Below are 19,993 nucleotides of genomic sequence, written 5' to 3'. Positions count from 1 at the left end.
TCCTTCACTGCGCCAGGTCTTTCTGAACCCAGAGCACTCAAAATCAAGTCCCTGTAGCTCAAGCCTTAATCTGTAATAAAGAACCAGGGGGACAGGCTGTGCAAATGCCTTACTATCATCCATGACATCAAGCACAAAGCCAAAGAATATGCTCCAAAGCCCCTTAGGACTCCTTTCCCTGCTTCCTCTCAGGTAATATTTCCTGAGAAGTTTTAACTCCATGAAGTTAAAACTTACCCTAGAAATACATTCTTAAGGTTCCAGGATCAAGAAATGTCTTTAGTCTGGAGTTCTGGAATCTATTAAAAAGTTCTTCCTACTCCTTCTCCAAAACCATAGCCACATCTTGAGAGAGAATTATAAGCTTAAAGGTGAGTAGACCCCACATTGACTCCTCCCAGCCTTCATCTTTCCAGATCCCATTCTTTGATTCCCCCAATGTACAGTGAAGGAGGCCAGCTCAGTTACCAGCACTATTCCCCACTCCTGGAGCTTTATCTGTTTTCAGGGACTTCTTTTGTCCAAAAAGAGCTCTCCACAGGAAGTGGCTCCCTCAAACCAGATGAGGATTTACACAGACTGAAATCCTACTGGGCCAGACAAGTAAAAAAGTTAAGACGGTGGGCGTAATTCAACGGAGAGTGGTGGAGACTGTGGTATACAGGAGAGCGCACTTTGACAAACGGCAGGGGCACCCAGCTCTGCCCATTGCCGCCACCCAGCTTTCCTCTTCTTTCCACTTTCTGCAACTCAAGCCCATGTACTTTACCTATCTATCCCCTCTTTTTCAGGGGCATCGCATGTTTTCCGCGCAGCCTCCAGCCCCGGGCGGTCCCGGGAACTGCAGAAGAACAGCCGATGACGCAGACTCACTTTCCCCCTGGGAACCCGAATGGGCTGAAGGAGGAGACAAAGCCTCTCTTTCCAGGTCCCCACTCTAACTGGAAAAAAAGGGGCTTCGCCCTTGGGAGCTCCGGGATGCGGATGGGAGTACAGGACACTTCCCAGAAAACCCTAATCTCCCAGTGGGTCAAAAGGGGCTAGAAGGACAGAGACAAGGAACGCGACAGAGTCGGTGGCGTCCGGATGGCAAACTCCAGTCGTTTAGGCACCCCTCCACTCAAGTCACTTCCAACCCAGATGATTCTTGGGGGGAAGGGTTCACTGTGGACAGGGGGCGACTCCTACGCAAATGACTCTCCCTGCGCCCTAGGTCCGCCGCGCGCGCAGCTGCGGTAGTCATTGCGCTTCCCCGCCCCGGATCCTGGACGCCCCCCTTCCTCATCTCCGTCAAGCCCAGAGAGGAGCTCCGCCCCCAACGCGCCGCCCCAGCCCCAGCGCCTTAAAACCCGGTGCACACCGCCCCGCTGCGCCCCGCCCGGCACACCTCACCTCTCCTTTGTATCTCCAGCCGCAGCCGCTCTCCCAGCCCCGGTTCCGGCACCATGAGCTTCGGCTCGGAGCACTACCTGTGCGGCCCCTCCTCCTACCGCAAGGTGTTCGGAGACAGCTCTCGCCTGTCCTCGCGCCTCTCCGGGGCCGGAGGCGCGGGCAGCTACCGCTCGCAGTCGCTGTCCCGCTGCACCGTGGCCTCCTCGGCCGCCTGCTCCTCGGCCTCGTCGCTCGGCCTGGGCCTGGCCTACCGCAGGCCTCCGGCGTCCGACGGGCTGGACCTGAGCCAGGCGGCGGCGCGCACCAACGAGTACAAGATCATCCGCACTAACGAAAAGGAGCAGCTGCAGGGCCTCAACGACCGCTTCGCTGTGTTTATCGAGAAGGTGCACCAGCTGGAGACGCAGAACCGTGCGCTTGAAGCCGAGCTGGCGGCGCTGCGGCAGCGCCACGCCGAGCCGTCGCGCGTTGGCGAGCTCTTCCAGCGCGAGCTGCGCGAGCTGCGCGCGCAGCTGGAGGAGGCCAGCTCCGCTCGCGCTCAGGCCCTGCTGGAGCGCGACGGGCTGGCTGAGGAGGTGCAGCGGCTGCGGGCGCGCTGCGAGGAGGAGAGCCGTGGGCGCGAAGGCGCGGAACGCGCCTTGAAGGCGCAGCAGCGCGACGTGGACGGCGCCACGCTGGCCCGCCTGGACCTAGAGAAGAAGGTAGAGTCGCTTCTGGATGAGCTGGCCTTCGTGCGCCAGGTGCACGACGAAGAGGTGGCCGAGCTGCTCGCCACGCTGCAGGCGTCTTCTCAGGCTGCAGCCGAGGTGGACGTGGCTGTGGCTAAACCAGACCTGAGTTCGGCGCTGAGAGAGATCCGCGCCCAGTATGAGTCCCTGGCCGCCAAGAACCTGCAGTCAGCCGAGGAGTGGTACAAGTCCAAGTTTGCCAACCTGAACGAGCAGGCGGCGCGCAGCACCGAGGCCATCCGGGCCAGCCGTGAAGAGATTCACGAGTACCGGCGCCAGCTGCAAGCACGCACCATCGAGATTGAGGGCCTGCGTGGAGCCAACGAGTCCCTGGAGAGGCAGATTCTGGAGCTGGAGGAGCGACACAGTGCCGAAGTGGCTAGCTACCAGGTAAGGGCTGGTGCGCCGCATAGGGTGGGGCGCCTTGTCCTCTCCCGCGCAGACCTGAGCTTTCCCCGCACAATTGGGGCCCTAGGAACTGAGGGGAGGGGAGGGGAAGAGAGGGAAAGTGAGGGGAGAGAAGAGCCCCGACTGAAGGTGTTGAGAAACAAAAATCCCTGGAGTCTCCACTGAAAATTTTTGGTCCCTGGACGCCCTCTTTCCCTGCCCTTCATGTTCATCCCTGTCCAAGCCTTTCTAACAAAGAAGCCCTTAGCTTCTCTTCTTCAGAGTCCGAAAGCCTAACTCATTCCTACCCCTGAGCAAGTGGGAATAGACACACTGGCGACTTGAAAAACAGACCCCTCCCCAAAGTAGTTCTGAGCCCAAAGAGGGTGTGTTATATCCTCTCCATGGTTCGTGGTGCTGTCTCGGCTGTCTGTCTTCTTTTGTTGGCTTCTGTGCGCCCTGGAATTGATATTTATAGACTATGGTCTGCCTTAGGGTTGCGGGACGAATGCTGGACTGAACTGGGAAGAGTTCTACCCCATTTCCTTGACTTTTGTCCTCAAAGGAGTAGAAATTGGGAGCCAAAGAGCTGGGCGATTGGGCTAGCATAACTGCCCTGCTCTTGCTCTACCTCCTCCCTAACACACACCCAACACACACTCAACACACACACACACACACACACACACACACACACACACACGCACGCACACACACGCACACACACACACACACACGGTTCCCTTGTCCACCGACTCATATTTTTCCCTAAAGAAAGGTTTACACGGGTTAGCAAAGATTGGTCGGGGCGCTGTCCTTGGTGCTGATCTCGAGTTCCTCCCATCTCAGAAATTTCTCTCCTGTCTCATGTCCCAGTTATGACTCTCTAGGCAATTAACTGCTTTGATTTTTTTTTTCCCCGCAACACCAACACATCGGTCTTGGCTACCTGCAATCAAAGGTCACCTCGTGGGCAGCATCAATTTTCACTTTCATGGATGGCTTAACACTTAACAAAACCACTTAATTTGCTCCGCAGCTAAAAGGTCTCACTTGAAAATGCCCGTTTTCTTAATGTTTTTTCCAGTCTAAGTGCATGTGCTAAATCACAGAGATGGGTTTTATCTTTGTTATAGGCCAGCTATTTTTTTCATCTTTGCCTATTCTCTGAACTCCTGTGTTTGGCTCTTTCTTCCTTTTTTCTCCAAACAAAGGCCACTGCATCTTTAGGTTTACTATATAGAACATTCTGGGCTTATGACCACAAGGGCACAGAGGCAGGAGAAAAGTGTAGAAAATAATCTAAATAGCATGGTTCAGTTTTCGAGGTACAATAATTCAGAAACTTGCAATAATTAATTCTAGCCAAGATTGAAATTTACATTTGATAGAATTAATAGGGTTTTGGGGACCTTGTTGCTTCCTAACTGGTCGTGACTGAGAGGACAGTCACCCATCATTCTTAATAAAATACAAGAAAGAAGTAAAACCTCAAAAGTATGATTTTTGTCTGGAGGTAAATAATTATGATTGGTGTGCAGGTATTTGCTATTCATTATAAATGACTTCTTTTGATGAAGGAGGAAAGCTTGCTTGGACTATTTGTTTTGGTTAGTGTGGAATTTTAGTACTGTTCAATTAAGACTTCTATTTTGCTTCAAAATCTGTAATTTGAACTCTTCACTGTGTGGCCTTGCACCTAGAAGGCCTGATTTGATCACATTGAGTTAATTGAGACTTCATGTTTTCTTTTAGAGGTCTCAAAGGATTAGCTAGGTAGTTTTCTGAAGGGCTAGCCCAATATTTCTATCAAAAAGATAATTTACCTATAACTGCCATCTGAATTGGGCTTTGCCATATCATGTTTGCTTGTTATAGCCCCTATATTCTAGGATGTGGTGACAATATTGTCTTTCTTGTTTTGTTTGCATTCAAAGGTTTTTAATGTCAGAAAATAGTACAGTCATCTAGACATAGTCTACAAGAAAAAAAAAAAAAAAACAGAAACTGCAGCATGTCTGCAGCTCTGCAGAACTGCCCCCCATCAGGTTTAGCCTTTGATGACTCAGTGGACCTGCTGATGGAGTGGAAGAAATCAGACAATGAAGAGCTAATTCCTACCCCTTGGGACCTAAGGCTGAGGAGGGGCTCACATCCTCACCTTCGGATCCTGAAAGCCTGAAGTCACAAGGGTGTCCTCTAGCTATTTTCTCCATAGTGAGATTCGGCCATTGTTTTCTAGCCCTTTCATTTCCTCTGCAGTCCCCTTTCACTGCAGTAACTGGGAGGCTGTTCTCTTTCTTCTGCTTCAGTGAGTGGTAGGCCCATTTTCCTTTGCAAGCTTGCCACCTTCGAAGAGGCAGAGCAAGGCCCTGTTAAAGTCACGTTTTCCCTGCCCCAGAGAGCTGACAGCCTGTTTGAGGAGAGAAAGCCTATTACACTTTGAAAGGGCAAAGAATGATTCAAAGTGACATAGTAAGTACACAGTGATGCATGAGAAGTCCACATCGGGCAACAGGAAAAATTATGAAGAGCTAGGGCTTTTGTCTGCAAAAGCCAAATGCAGCCACCCTCTTTAGATGAAGCTTTTTCTATTTCTAAACCAGGGTGATTCGGATTCCTGCATAGTTGCTTCACCACCATTAGAGTCCCCAAGCTGTCTGAGGACATTTTTGAAGAGTACTGGGGCTCAGGCCTTGTACCATGGTCAGTCTTGGAAAGCTGAAGCTTTCCTTGAAAGACCTTGCTGAAGAACCAAGATCACCATTAGTTAATGCTCTCCAGGGAGAGGAGCCAATTCTGTCCTCTTCTCTCCAATATAAGATTGGAATACAATCTAATTAAATAGCAAGAAGGGGCTGGTCCCTTGGAGATTGGGGATGGCAGTGCCCGCATATAAATCTATAGCTTGATAGAGCCATTTATGAAATTAGAATTCAAGAAAAAAGCTACATTTAGTCTTTAACTCTTCCATGCGCTTTTTTGTCTAGTTTTGTTCTTGCCCTTCTCTACCTCACTGTATTACTGTCACTTGAGCCACCATGATAGCTCCTTTACAAAAATAAATTGAAACTAGTGGTTCCTAAATCCATTGACACACCAAGGTCACTTGAAGGCTTAAAAAAAAGATTCTCAAGCCTACTCCTGAAAATATGGACTCAGTAGTTTGCAGGTGTGGCCCAGGGATAAGCATTTTCAATAAAAATGCTGCATCCTGTTGTTCCTCAGATTGATTTTGGGGTGCACTGACCTAAATTACATTTCCCAGTGTAAAGCAGCTCATATAATGAAAGATTTTAAAGTATGGTAGCGATGAAAATGTGGGGATGAAACAAAGACAGGAAGGGGAATGAGGCATACAGGTGGATCACATATAAAAATCTCCCCACCTAGGTTTATTGTGCAGAGCTGTAACTTGAGATGGCTGCACTCGCTGCTGTCACCTGGGTGAGGGCCCCCAAAAGTGATGAAATGGACAGCACTGTTTGCTGCTCCTCTTCACTGCAGATGCTGGATGGCCAGTTCTTTCTCTTACTCCCAGCCCACATCCTTCAAACCCCATGCTTAGCACCTGTTTTATCTACTCCAGGAAAGACCCCAGCTGGAGCTGGGAGTGCCTCTCTCCCATCCCCTCAGGCTAAGCCAGCAGCAGCTGCGTACTTGGGGGAGGGGCAGACTGCAGCGCTCTGTTCAGATTTCGAGCAGGAAGCCATCTTTGGCAGAGCTTTTGAAGGGCGAGGCAAGACACACTGGTGTGGGGAAAACAAAGAGCACAAACAAAGAGACTAGACATTGAAGAGCAGTGATCAGCAGTCAGCACAATTCCTTTCAAAAGGAGCAAAGTCATGCTTTTTGTCTACCCCGATTCATAAAATAGATGTGAAATGTGCAACATAAAAGTTCAAGGAAATCTCATCTATCTAGAACTCAGTTCCCAACAACCTCTTATTCAGAAAACATCTGTGAAACAAAAATAGTTTTTTAAAAGGACCTAATAATTAACCTGCTGATGAGATAAAACATCTGTTTCTAAATCACATATTAGGAAGTTGGCCTTTCTGATGCTCAGCCTATTCATTTTTACCTTACATGATTCTAAAGCACTCTGTTGTTTAGATTTCAAGTCTGCAGCAAGATGAAGAGGGACCACTAGAGTCAGGCATTTCAAGAAGGAGTAGCAGCAAATCAGTTCTTTCAGGACAAAGAAAACAGAAGAGTAGCAAACACTTAATTCAAATACAGCTCTTTGGGGCCATTTAGGGTAGAAATAAACAGCCTAATATACCTCAGTTGACCTAAAAGATAAAAGACATCACAGAACTATAGAAAAATAATCATAACCTGTAGTTGCTGAGAAAGGTTGCATTATGTATATTTAATGTCCTAATTAAGAGTGGTACAAGCCACTTCCACAAACTTTTTATTCAAAATTGTTATTTAAAACTAGTGCTTTAAGAGATATATCTCTGACTAGCAATATTAAGGTTATATTATACACTGCTTTCCTGAGTAATCCAAGGGCTTATAGAGAGGGTCCATGATTAATTTGTCCGTACAATTAAAAGGATACAGAGTCACATGGTATATAGTAACAATAATAAAAATCACAAACATTTATTGAGTAGACAAGTGCTGTTCTAATGCCTATTATCTAATAGAAAATGGAAGCATATAATAATGTGAGGTGCATTAAATTGGAATTCCAATTTGAGGATCTCAGAACACCTCAGTAAAGAAAAAACATTGTAATTTTTCATACACAGAAACGGAAGTTTTGAAGAAACTATAATATAGAAAACTGACCGAGGTATGTTAGTTACTAAGGCAGGGCAAGAAATGGAACCCAAAGATCCTGATGAAATCCTCTTTTTCTGATATAGTATTTTTCCTGCTCCTTTGCATAATGAGAATACTTTCTCTTCTTTTTCCTCCACCCTAGACTCTTTTTCCTTTTAACAGAGTAATACTGATTTCTTACCCCTGATGCATCACTAGTAGACTTGCTTATAAGGTTAGTTTAACCTCAAAGAGCAACCACCAATTACAGTTTCTTGGAAAAAATTCCTTTTAAGCCCTCATGATCTCAACATACTTTGGAATATTTCTATCACTGTCCAGTATAATATGTATTTTTCCCACAGCTTATCAATCCTTGTTCTGTACCCATCAGTTGATTGAGTCTCTCCTTTGCCATGTTCCTGTCAATATTTATAGAATAGGTAGGTGGTATGAATTTTAATTATTTATGCAGATTCTCGATTTGGAAGTTTATACACCCTCCCTTTCACTGTGGCTTTATCCTCACACAAAGGGAGTTACAAGGGCCCCTCAGCACTTAACCTCCTTGAGGTTTCTGATATATTTATCTGCATCACTATTTCATAAAAATAACCCTCAGTCACTATGCTCTTCATGTTGACAAAGTTCCAACTGAATTATATGCGTTATTTTTTCATACCTTTTCAGGCCATAAAAAAAGAAGTCCTGATGTAGCATCATTCATTCATTCAACAATTATTCACTGAGCATCTACAGCGTACATTGTGCTAGGCTGTGGCTTCCAGGAGTGAACTAGACAGAAAGGGTCCTGCTTCCATGTAAATTACATTCTAGAGCAGTAGTTCTCTAACAGGAGTGATTTGCCCCCAAGGGATGTTTAGCACTGTCTGGAGACACTTTTGGTTGTCACAGCTGAAAGGGAGGGTGTGTGCTACTGGCATCTAGTGGGTAGAGGTAAGGGATGCTGCTAAACATCTTAAAAGTCACAGGACAGCCCCCACAATGAAGCATTATCCAGCTCAAAATGTCAATAATGCCAAGGTTGAAAAACCCTGTTACAGAAGAAGGTGACAAAATAAACTAGTAAATGAAAAAATTTCCGATAGATAACAGCTAAGAGCAGAGTGGCCACTTTCAAGTGGGTGCATTTTTCTAATTAGTCCTCCCACTGGAGGTCCCTTTTTCCAATCTGCACAGCCTTCCTTCATGGGTTAGCAGCTGCCCTGGCTTGAGGTAAAATAATGTGCCAAACTGGTGTGGAGAGGGTACTTAAAGTGGATGCCAAGAAGACCTATCTGAGTAGAGGACATTTGAACTGAGTCTTATATGACATGGAGTTGGTTCAGTCATGTAAAGACCCACTCCTGATCATTCCACATAGAGGAAACAGCTGGCCTAAAGGGCCTGGGACAGCAATTTGGTACGTTTAAGGATCAAAAGGACGAGGTAGCTGAAACATGTTGAGCAAGGGGGAGAATATAGCCCATGCTGGGGAGTTTGGACTTTATTCCGAAGGCGTTGGAAGATTTTAAGCAAGTAAACAATAGGATTTGCTGTGTTTTTAAAAGATTCTCTAGCTGCTCCAGAATCACAAATGTAACACTATTTTTCTTCCATGCCTGGGTTTGTTAGCACCTGGAAGAATTTGGACCAAAACTATTACATAAATCTCATTTCTTTTAAAAATATTTTATAATTTCAATCTGCCATGTGGATACAATCTGTGGAGTGTGTCTACTTTCTCTTTACTGTTGCATAAAATACTTTCAGTAAAGTGATTAAGTAGCAGACTTCAGGAAACCATCAAAACAAATAGAGGCAGAGAAGACTTGCTGTCCTCTCTGCTTTCCACAGTTGGAATTTTCTGAATCTAAGCTCCTAACCAGAGGCTTTGGGTTTTGAAAAGGTCATGCAACAAGCAAGTTATTAAGCAACAATACAACAAGCAAGGGAAGGATGGTAAGTAAAAAAAAAAGAAAGAAAAGAAAAGAAAATATCTAAAATATCTCCTTAGTGTTGAGAACCATATGCCCTCTGGTAGAAGTTCCCAACCCTCGCCATGCATCCAAATCTCCTGGGGACCTTTATGAAAAAATGCAGTTGCTGGGACCCCAACTTAAAACAAATGAATCAGAATCTGGGCTGGGGCTGAAGGGTAGGCCTCGGGTGTTTTAATGTGTAGTCAAGGTTGAGAATTCTTGCCTTGTGGAAATCTCAGTGAACTTCAGCTGGTTTAGCCTAAATATGTCACTTTTCAGGATAGCATTGGGCAACTGGAGAATGATCTGAGAAACACCAAGAGTGAAATGGCACGCCACCTTCGGGAATACCAGGACTTGCTCAATGTCAAAATGGCTCTTGACATTGAGATAGCGGCTTACAGGTACTTTAAAGTGCATGCTCACCCAAGCAGTTGCAGTCAGCTGGGGCACTACCCAAATTAGTGGTTCTAGTCTCTCCGATTTCTGATGGGGGAGAGGGGATGGGGAAAGAAATCACTGGCTCCTTCCAGGTGAGCCGACTTCTTTGTCCCTCAACTTTATTATATCCCAGCTTCAGCTTGCTAGTCCTGGAGTATTTTACTTTCCTCTGCTAGGATTTAAGTGGATAATGTGAGTACACAGAGGTTGAAATAAACCCATCAGACTCTAACTTTAAAAATAGAGTTTGTACAACGTAGAAAGTCCTAGTAGGTAAGATATCCCCAATTCCTACTCAAGGCAGTATTAAGTGAACATTTACCTTAAAAATGAAAGTAAGCACAACATTATTTTTTTTCACTGATGATTATGAGGTAGGCATGCTATTAATTAGATACTGCATATAGATAATCAAGTTATATTATTCCTAGTTTTCAGATAAGGAAACTTGAACCACGGACTATGTAAGCTGCTCATAGTCACAGTGCTGGTTAATGGAAGAGCTCAGATTCAACCCCAGATCTGTCTGAGCATTTTTTTCTTTGTTCTTTACGCTATGTATACTACTTCTAAACAAAGCTGCAAGAGTATTTGATAGTGTCTTGAGTTTCTAATTTTAAAGAAAGGATGATAAAAACTATTAGTTACAAGAAACAAGGTATCAGGGATACTCTTGTATGATGCCGTTTAGGCCGGGCTAAGAAAAAGTCTAGGATCTGAAACAGGTTCATTCACTGGTCTTTGCTATTGCTGGTTCCATTCCCTTTGTACTCCTGTACATTGGAAAAATACAGATCTCAAGTTCAGGCTGAATTAGGCAGCTCTTTCTTCCTCTGTCGACTTCTCACTTCCTTACCCCAATTGCCCTTGGGGTGTTAATTAGCAAAATTACTTTTCCCTAGAGCTTTATAGACTCTAAGTGCCAAAAATGGGTGTGATCAGGCCAAGGGGAATTGTAGGTTTTCCCTTTGTGAATACATTTGTGAATAGGATAGGTTTCCCTTTGACAGTGCTTTAAACGCACATGGTGCTGAAGATGTGTGAGTGTGTGTGTTGTGTATGAGTGTGCATGCATATACGTGCTGGATAACTTCCAGTCTTTGAGCCTTGGAATTCAATATTTATCGGTCTCAATCTCATGAGTAAACTACAATCTTACAGAATCTTTCTAAAATGAATAAGAGCTGCAGAGTTAAGTCCTTTTTCAAAAGTTGCAAGTTGGCTTCCTGAGAGTTTTTCTCTATTCAATTTACAGGAAACTGCTAGAAGGCGAAGAGACCCGTTTTAGCACCAGCGGATCAAGCATTTCAGGGCTGAATCCACTTCACAACCCAGGTTATCTGCTCCCACCTAGAATCCTCAGTTCTACAACCTCTAAAGTCTCATCCACTGGGCTGTCTCTTAAAAAAGAGGAGGAGGAGGAGGAGGAGGAAGAGGAGGCTTCTAAGGTGGCCTCTAAGAAAACCTCCCAGATAGGGGAAAGTTTTGAAGAAATAGTGGAGGAGACAGTAATATCTACTAAGAAAACCGAGAAATCAAATATAGAAGAAAGTACCATTTCAAGCCAAAAAATATAATTGTTATTTAAAACAAGTTAATGCTTAAGAGGGGAAAATATGCATCTGACTTGTTAAACAGCCTATTCCTGAACCAAAACACCTGTCACTACTGTAAAATGTCTTCAAGGCTTCTGTCTCATATTTAGCATTAAATACTTACTTTCTCTAACAAGAAAACCACCCCTTAGATTGGAGCAAACTGCAGTCCTAGAGCCATCACAGAGGCATTATCTAAGAACACAGCTTTCTCTCCTAAAGCTCAGGCTTTACAGTGATAGATGATTTAGGTACAGAGGAAGTAGAAACTAAGGTGCTAAATCTGCGATCATCATTTGCTGTGAATTGAAATCAGCACCTATATTTACTCACTAAAACCAGCCATTACTCAGCTATAAAATCTCACTCTAGATACCTAAAATATAAGATCACTGCCAAAGATAAACCAATGGTCACCCCCTGACACCACTCTGATAACACTGTTTCACAAACGATAGGTGTTTGTTTAATGGAAATTTTTCTGCCCACCCTGCTCAGTTCTACATATCCTTTCTTCCATTCAGGAAAAGGAAACAAAAGGCTAGTGTGGTATTCTTCCCTTTTAAATACATTTAGGTTCTTCTTAAAAGAACTTATCCCCTTTTAGCTCTCTTTGCTCGATGGGTAAAATTAGATGCATGTTGACCATTTCTATGATTCATGTAATGATTTCACCCTGCCCATTTCATATCTTTCTAATACTGTAGGTTAAAAAAATGGCAGTGATGTTTTAAGGGTTGCCCCCAACAAATAAAATAATGAAAAGAACCCCTAGATTTTAGGCTTTCGACTTATCAAATCCATTTAATTAGGGGAAAAATCCTACTCAATTAAGAATGTAGCTTTTCACTTTAATGTTAGAAACACAGTAATAGTTATCCCAAGCTGTGATTAAGCTGACCTTAGATTTAGTAGTATAAATTAGAAGAGGTGAGTATTTGTATGAATGGAAAAAGTGAAGGTCTCATTTATCTGTGTCAGTTCGTTTGTGGTGATATAGAATCACTTGTTTCATGCCCTTACCCTTAGACAGAACTCACGTATTCCCCTTCTCTCGAGTCTAGGTCCTAAAGAGGCCTTGTTTTCACTTTCCTATGCCTTTTAAGAGTGCTAAGTGTAGATTATGTTATCAGCAGGACACAATGCTACTGCCCCAAAGCAAAATAAGTCACTTCTGGTCAATCAACACCACCAGCAGTTATAAAAAAGAAATCTTTTCTCTTTTGTAAAAGAGTCTTGCCCAACAGTTTCCCATTGCTGCATTGTTGGAGGGGTCTCCCTTCCCTGCTGGGGAGGAAGACACTCAAACCGCAGAAAAGGCCTACTTGCTCCTCACATGCTAGGAAGTAGATTCTCGAGCATCACCTTTTCATCTGCCCAGCTGTGTAGTAGCTGCACTGCCCAGTCTTCCATGTGTGCCAAGTTTGATGCAGGATTAATCCTCTGCCAGCAGTCACTTCCAGCAGAGCTAAAGAGCTGCCATGTCTCTGTCACACTTCTCCATTAAGAGCTCTGTGGTGATAAGGATGTGATGCTTTTACTGAACTTTCTTATCCTTGCACATGCTTCCATAGTTCAAGGAACTTGAAAGATACTTTTCTCTTCTTCCTTCCCCTCACTCCATCACTGTCTTTACTCCCCACATTTATTGTAAAACATCAGTAAAATAAGAATTAAAAGTCACATGAATCCCACCAACATAACTTGTGTTCTGTAGTTTCTGCTGCTTTAACTGAGAGAAGCACTGTTTTGGTTCAGTAAGACAGCTGCACCCCAAATAATTCAGAAATTGTATGTTCTCTGTTCTGCACCTCCACACTTAGCTTCCTCTTACCCTCCCCCACAAAAACTTGGGGCTATAGTCTGTGTTTGTTTCAGATGTCTGGTCAGAAATACATAACACACTAAAGAGTTCATGGTAGGGAGTGGGGAAATCAAATCAATTGAATGATTAAAGACAATGCATTCTGTGCCTGGACAATGATTTAACTAACTCAACTTGGTGAACATTTCCGAGAATGAACTGGTATAAGGCATATGATAAAAGTTCTTCAAAAACAATAATAATCTTTACTTTCTTTGAAAATGGGGTTATACTCCTGCAAAACCCAGAGATTTAGGTAAAACGTGGGCTACAGTAATAGAATTTTCCTCTACTGTAATGATTCATAACCTCTTTTGGATTATAGACCTCTTGGAAAAAACTATAAACTCTTTCCCAGAAAAAGACACATAAGCAAGGTTTTGTACAGATCAAGGGGCTCGTGACTACTCTAAGATTGCCTATTTCTCATGTCCAGAAGTCCATTGATGCCAAATTGAGATTCCCTAAGGCCATGCCAGGTTCCAGGATGGAGACTGCAACTCACAGTTGATGCTGGTGGTTGAAGCTGGAGCTTGCTGAATCTTGAACAGTACTGTCATTTTCAGTCCATCTGGCTAAGGGCACTTGTATGCCACTCAAAGATAGATTAATAGTACTGCTGATGAAAAGAAATCTGTTAGTTGTGCACTAACAATGAGAGTTACAGTAATCAAAACATCTTTTAGGGCCTATTAAAGAATAGTCTCATCAATACATGGGTTTACAATATAGACATTGGTTGCTGCTTCTAAGAATACTATTTAATTAATGAATCCTCTATGCTAAACCAAAGTCTTTTTATTACATTTGTATAATCTCTGGCTTGGACTAATTTATATCTCCTATTTTCAGTGAGTCACCGCTAATTGCCATGAGCTCATTTATAAAGGAAAGACATTAAATCATCTTATGGAGTTGATAAATTATTAAATCAGAACAATTACAGTAACAGGGAAACATGTTCGGAATCAGGAAGGAGAAGGGAAGGGAAGCAAGCAACATCAACTGTTCCCACAGAACAGAACAAAGTGAGTCTGAGATTATGGGGAAGCCTGTCCACAAAGCACATTAATAATACCCAAGATGACTTCTAGATTCATTAGATAATGAGGTCCCCTGCATCCTGAGACTTACTTATTTATAAGCTATAATTACAGTGATAATTTATTCAGTACCTACTTAGTATGCGTCAGACACTGTATTAGGTGGTGAACTTGGAATGATCTCATTTAAACCTTACAGCCACTCTATAAGTGTAGTATTTGGATAGCCATTTTACAAATGAAGGAATAGAGCCTTGGAATGACAAGGCCCTTGTCTGATATCACGCAGTTAAGTAACAGAGCTGGAATTTGTACCTTGGTTATCTGTGCTTGCTTTCCTTTCCTATGTTGTCTTTCTACATAAAAGAAAGTCCCCTCACTTGAAGGAACAGAAATCTTCTTTTTCACCCTTCCTCACCAGGTTTTACTTAAGGTTTCTCTGCCTCAGAAACCCTTGGCAACACCAAGTCTTAACAGGCAAACTGTTCCACTCTGTGGACTCCTGAGCCTACTGCCTTCCTGCATTGCAGTCGGTGGCAGCAACTCAAAACTGGGCTCTGGGCCCATCCAACCATGAGTCTCCTCTGCTCCTGCTAAAACTTAAATAGAATTGGATGATATTTACCTATTTTAAAAAACATTTTAAAATGATTTTGCAAAGGAATTCTGTAGCTCACTATCAAAGGGCCTGGAAATGAGGGAACATTACAGAGTGGACAATTCCTCAAAAAGTGATAAATCCGGGATACTTAGAATTCATCTTATTGTACTGGCTAAAGAGGTGACAAGATTTGAGGCATTATCTGGAAACCAGTGTCCAAAGTTAGATCCAGAGATAATGCAAGTCACATATAGTCTACAGAATTAAAAATCCATTGGAACAGAAAGCAGACAGGTAGTTGCCAGGGCTAGAGAGAGGGGACAATGGGGAGTTACTATGAACTGGGTAGGGGTTTTTATCTGGAACGATGGAAATGTTTTGGAACTAGATAGAGGTGGGGGCTGCAGAACATTGTGAATGTACTAAATGCCACTGAATTATTCACTTAAAAATGATTAATATGTCATGTAAATTTAACCTCAATTTAAAAAAATTTATGGAACTATCAGAAAAATATAATTACAAAGTCTACTACACCTTCTGCTCCAGCTGAGACCATTATACACAGCCACCCCGGGTCGAACTCAGTTACAAGGAATTCCATTAAGACAACATAAGCCAGATCTAATAAGAGAATTGATTTTAAAACAGAGCCTGGAGACAAAGCCCAAAATCTCCTTCAGTATAAATGAAAGAAAGAATAAATAGCTAGAGATGTTGCTTGTTCATATGTACCCATCACTGATTTCCAACTAATATTATTTTTATTGTTACATAATCAGCGATCTCTAAAGTCCTGAAAAACATTTAAATCATGAGAATGTATTTTTTTCTCAGAACCCAATAAATTAGTGTACTTGAAAGCATACTAATTTAAAATGAAAATAACTGAGGGGGCTTTGTAGGATCTTAAAATAGATCTCATATGTGAAATTGTATTTTTCTTTATAGAACATCCATTACTGGTTTTGCTGCTTGTTCAGATTTAATGTAGAGTTTAGACTGATGTCATTACTCTTTTTCCTATTCTCAAATATCTCACATTGGCAAATGGGTGAGTGCTCCTGAATCCAGCCAAACAAAGGAAAGGACTATGTTTATTACTTCACTATGTCCTACTGCACATTCTTAAAGGATGAAAAGAATGGCTACTGTGTAGATCAAAAGGCTTCTCCCCTCTATCGATCTCCTGGAAGGTGATTAGATTGCCCTCATGTTTTATGCTTATATTTCACAAACTTATTAGGTGGGGGTGGGGACTAGCTAAAGTGTAGAAATTATTTTTTATAATCCTTTGAAACATACATAAACACACACATATATACCGGGACTGTAATAAAAGTCACACTGCAGACATTTAAAGGTTTATGTTTTTATAGTGCTTCAGTAATTCTGAATAAAACACAAAATAGAGAAAGCTCAGGCTATAAAGAAACATGAAGATTGATTTTGGAGGGGTCTCCAGGCTTGCTTCATCTTAGATTAATTACTGTAGATCACCACATGGCTACTCATCTCCCTGATGAGGTAAGTGGTCTTTGTTCTGTGTAAGTCAGACACTTTATTCTAGTTCTATCACATGCTCTTAGAAGTTATACAACGCTCAACAGAGTGTAACCAAAATCGCTAGAATAAGGTCTCAAGTTTAGGAATAAAATCAGTAGCAGATTCTTGTCAATTTCTGATTATTGTTCAGGGCAAAAAAAAAAAAAACATTTTTCTGTAGACGTGCTTATTAAAACAAATTAACTCACTAAGGTTCATCTGCTATGCCATAAGTAACTTTCATCTCCCATGATTTCCTGGCATAAAGAGTCACACACAACATATGGAATTCCTGAGTCCCTTAGGGCTAGACAATCTTTTAACTTTATCTTAAGCCACACTCGAGTTCAACAAAATAAGTTCCTTTCTGACAACTGAAAATGTTTGTCCATGAACTCATCCAGTCTGCAAAGTAGAAGCAGCAGAGCCAAGATTAGAACTAGGGCGAAAGCAGAATCTAGGTCCAACTTCAGACCCTGTATCTCCACCTGTCTCCTGGTTATTCATAAAATGAATGAAGAGAGAAAACACATAAGAAAGGAGAAAAACAGTTTAAATCAATCTTTTAATACTAGTAGACCCCCTTTATTCATTAGGAAAGGAACTGAGCAAAGTAATCTAGAAAGTGACATAGGGACCATATTTGAGCTTGATAATAGACTATATGCCAACCACTGTTCTGAGTACTTTACATATTCACTAATTATCATAGTAGGCCTTTGAATTAGATACCATTGTCCCCATTTACAGGTAAGAAAAACTAAAGCTGCCCAAGATCACATAGCTTGCAAGTAGCAAAGCTGGGAATGAAAGCTATGCAGTTTGGGTTCACGATTTATGTCCTTAACCACTATGCAATTCTGCCTTTATTCCTTTTAGGGGAAAAAACTTTGTTCCTGGCAACCTTTGTCTTTTCCATCTTCTAATTTAAAATGTTATTCGACAAGCTTTTCTCTTGGGAAAATGTTTTCTTAGAAACATTAGAAGAGAAAAATATTTTCTCATTTAAATGAAAATAGTATCACACTAAGAACCCTTGTAAAGCCAGACACCATCAGAACAAAATCAAAACGCAGTAAAGACCAAACAATAATATTTATTTTATGTAAGTAAGTACTTGGCAAGCTTTCAGGAGATCAATATGGCATTTCATTTGTGAATGTATTATTAATCTCTAGAGGTAATACAATTTAGATTTCATCAGTCCAGTTTTGAAGATAGGCCAATAATCAAACTCATGTGCACAAAACCATATTGAAAAGAAATAAAAACGAGAACCTACTCTTCCATGGTCTACTGAAGAAAACAAAGATGAATATTCAGAATCAGCATCTGCTTGAAACTTTTCCATTACCAGGGGTTTCTAAGATGACGAAATACACCACAGAAGTTGCAACCATAAGCACTTTAAAGGGAAAAAAAAATCAATTAAAAAATTAGTCACATGTCTGATAAGCAATTATGACCTGATGACAAGAATATTCGTCTAGGATTGAATCACAGAGTATATACTTTGGGCAAGCTGAGTAAGACAAATGGGTCAGAAGTGTTTCTTCCAAGAATTCAAAGACAAAGTCACTATAGAAGAGTCACTGTGTGTGTAAGCCCTGTGTTAGCTTGGAATCCAGGAGAAAAATGGTCAGAGACTGGATAAGAATGTATCTGAATCAGAAGGGAAAGGTAATGCAATAGCAATAGAGGGTAAGCTGAGTGAAGTCCAAGGTCAGAGGAAATGACTTGGGCTATACTAGAGAGAAAAGACTGGGATGACATTTAAGGGAAGAACTAGAAACCTGCCAGGCACGTATTTTGCCAGACTACAACTGCCGCAAGCTATCCCTCTGGGCATCTTTGCTTAGTGTCACGTTAGAGAGGGCTTAGACAGAAACAAGAAGATACCCATGCTGTGGCAATCAAATCTCTCTTTAGCCATTGAAATTAGGCTCTGGAATCTGCACTTCATATATTCTTAGCTGCGCAGATTTGAGACCCGAGTTTCGTTTCCTCTTACATTCCTAGTAAAAATTCCATTTGAAAAAACATTAATCTTAACTAAACTGAATGCATGCTGCTTGTGGTGGCAGCAAGGCTAACCCAAGGCAACAGGGTATTTGTTTTTGTTTGTGCCTTTTTATCATCTAAATCTTTGATCTGGTTAAAGACAGCTACCAAGTATTGCCTCCTCATCCCTAAGTTTTTGCTTCTCCAAGTTAATCAGAAGTAATTGATCAACCTTTTTTTTTTTTTTTTGGTTTCTGGGTCTCTCCAACTGTTTCCTATCCCATTGTTCTCACATTGGTCAGTACCTTTGAAGTATGCTCCCTCAGAACTGGACACAGATGCAGTGGAGATAAATATTAACTCCTTTGATCTGAAACTGTATTTCTGTTGATATAGCCCAAGATCACATTTAGAATTATAGGTATGTAAACCAATCAATCAGCATTTGTAGATTACTGGCTGGTAGTAATAGGGCAAATAGTGCTTTGAGATTCTTGTAAGTCAAGTCCAGGAGGGAGTGGGAAAAAAGGGTAGAGTTCTTTGACTCTTATTTACCAGCACCTTAATTTTTTATTAAGATTTTGAGAGATGTTTGTAACCCAAAGACTTTGAGTTCCTTGGAGGAACTCCCTTTAATTTTAATCTTGTCCACACAATGTCTAACAAGTGATAAATTCTTTGACTTGTTCATTGCAGAAGTGTTTATCAAATAATCACATCTAATATTCTAAATATTTTTCCATGTTACTATAATTCATAACTTCAAAACCCTTGGAATGTCTTGTCTTTGAATGCCTCAGACCTTGGGCCACACCAGATAACTTACAATAACAATGTGATTTATGGTGAATGCCTATTTTTCTATACCTGGGGCCCTGGTACATGCTGTATTAATCTGATCACTGCGCCAGTGCCGGGGTCTCAATTGCTGAGTCAATCACATGGGCACTGCATGCCCATGTGACTGTCCCAGTAAAAACCCTGGACACTAAGGCTCAGGTGAACTTGCCTGGTTGGCAATACTTTGACATGTCACGTATCACTGCTGGGAGAATTAAAGACTGTCCCTCCATCTTCACTGGGAGAGGACTACTTGAAGTTTGTGCATGGTTTCTCCTGGATTCTGCCTTATACATCTTTTTTGAAACCTTTGCTAATTTTAATCTGTATCCTTTCACTGTAATAGACTAGAACCATGAGTCCTTCTAGAGAACCACTGAACTTGAGGGTGACCTTGGAGATTCCTGACACATGTATGTCAATATGGGACAAGAATAAAAATACTAATTTGTGAAGAAACTTTAAGAGGCAAAGAATTCCAGTTACTATTCTGTCCATTGTCAAATGACAGCATCCAGTATAATCAGTTAAGGTAAAGATGTTTATAAAATATCTATTTGATGGCAAAGTTTAACTTTGATTCAATACCTTGTCTCTTAGAGTTTTGGTTATTTTTTTTTTAAATCCACAATAAGCAACAACATTTCAAAATAGGTTAAAATAAATTTTTATTAAAAAATTTTATTAAATGTTAGATTTTTACACAACTCACAAATTCTTTAAAAAACAATTGCCAATCCTTACCCAATTAAAATTGTTTCTATGCAGATTTGGAAATTTTGCAGTGAAATAGGACCT

General features: G+C 41.8%; 1 protein-coding gene across 1 annotated transcript; it reads left to right on the top strand.

Moving 5' to 3' along the window:
- Positions 1 to 1,318: 1,318 nt before the first annotated feature.
- On the top strand, positions 1,319 to 13,004 carry INA (internexin neuronal intermediate filament protein alpha). Its single transcript, XM_011363808.2, has 3 exons — positions 1,319 to 2,510; positions 9,545 to 9,669; positions 10,962 to 13,004. Exons 1-3 carry the CDS (start codon positions 1,446 to 1,448, stop codon positions 11,281 to 11,283), a joined length of 1,512 nt encoding a protein of 503 aa, XP_011362110.1. The 5' UTR covers positions 1,319 to 1,445; the 3' UTR covers positions 11,284 to 13,004.
- Positions 13,005 to 19,993: the final 6,989 nt, after the last annotated feature.

The sequence above is a fragment of the Pteropus vampyrus genome, unplaced genomic scaffold, assembly GCF_000151845.1.
Source record: "Pteropus vampyrus isolate Shadow unplaced genomic scaffold, Pvam_2.0 Scaffold89, whole genome shotgun sequence".
Lineage (NCBI taxonomy): Eukaryota > Metazoa > Chordata > Mammalia > Chiroptera > Pteropodidae > Pteropus > Pteropus vampyrus.
Note: the sequence above shows the minus strand (reverse complement) of the source record. Positions and strands in the feature narration are given on the sequence as shown.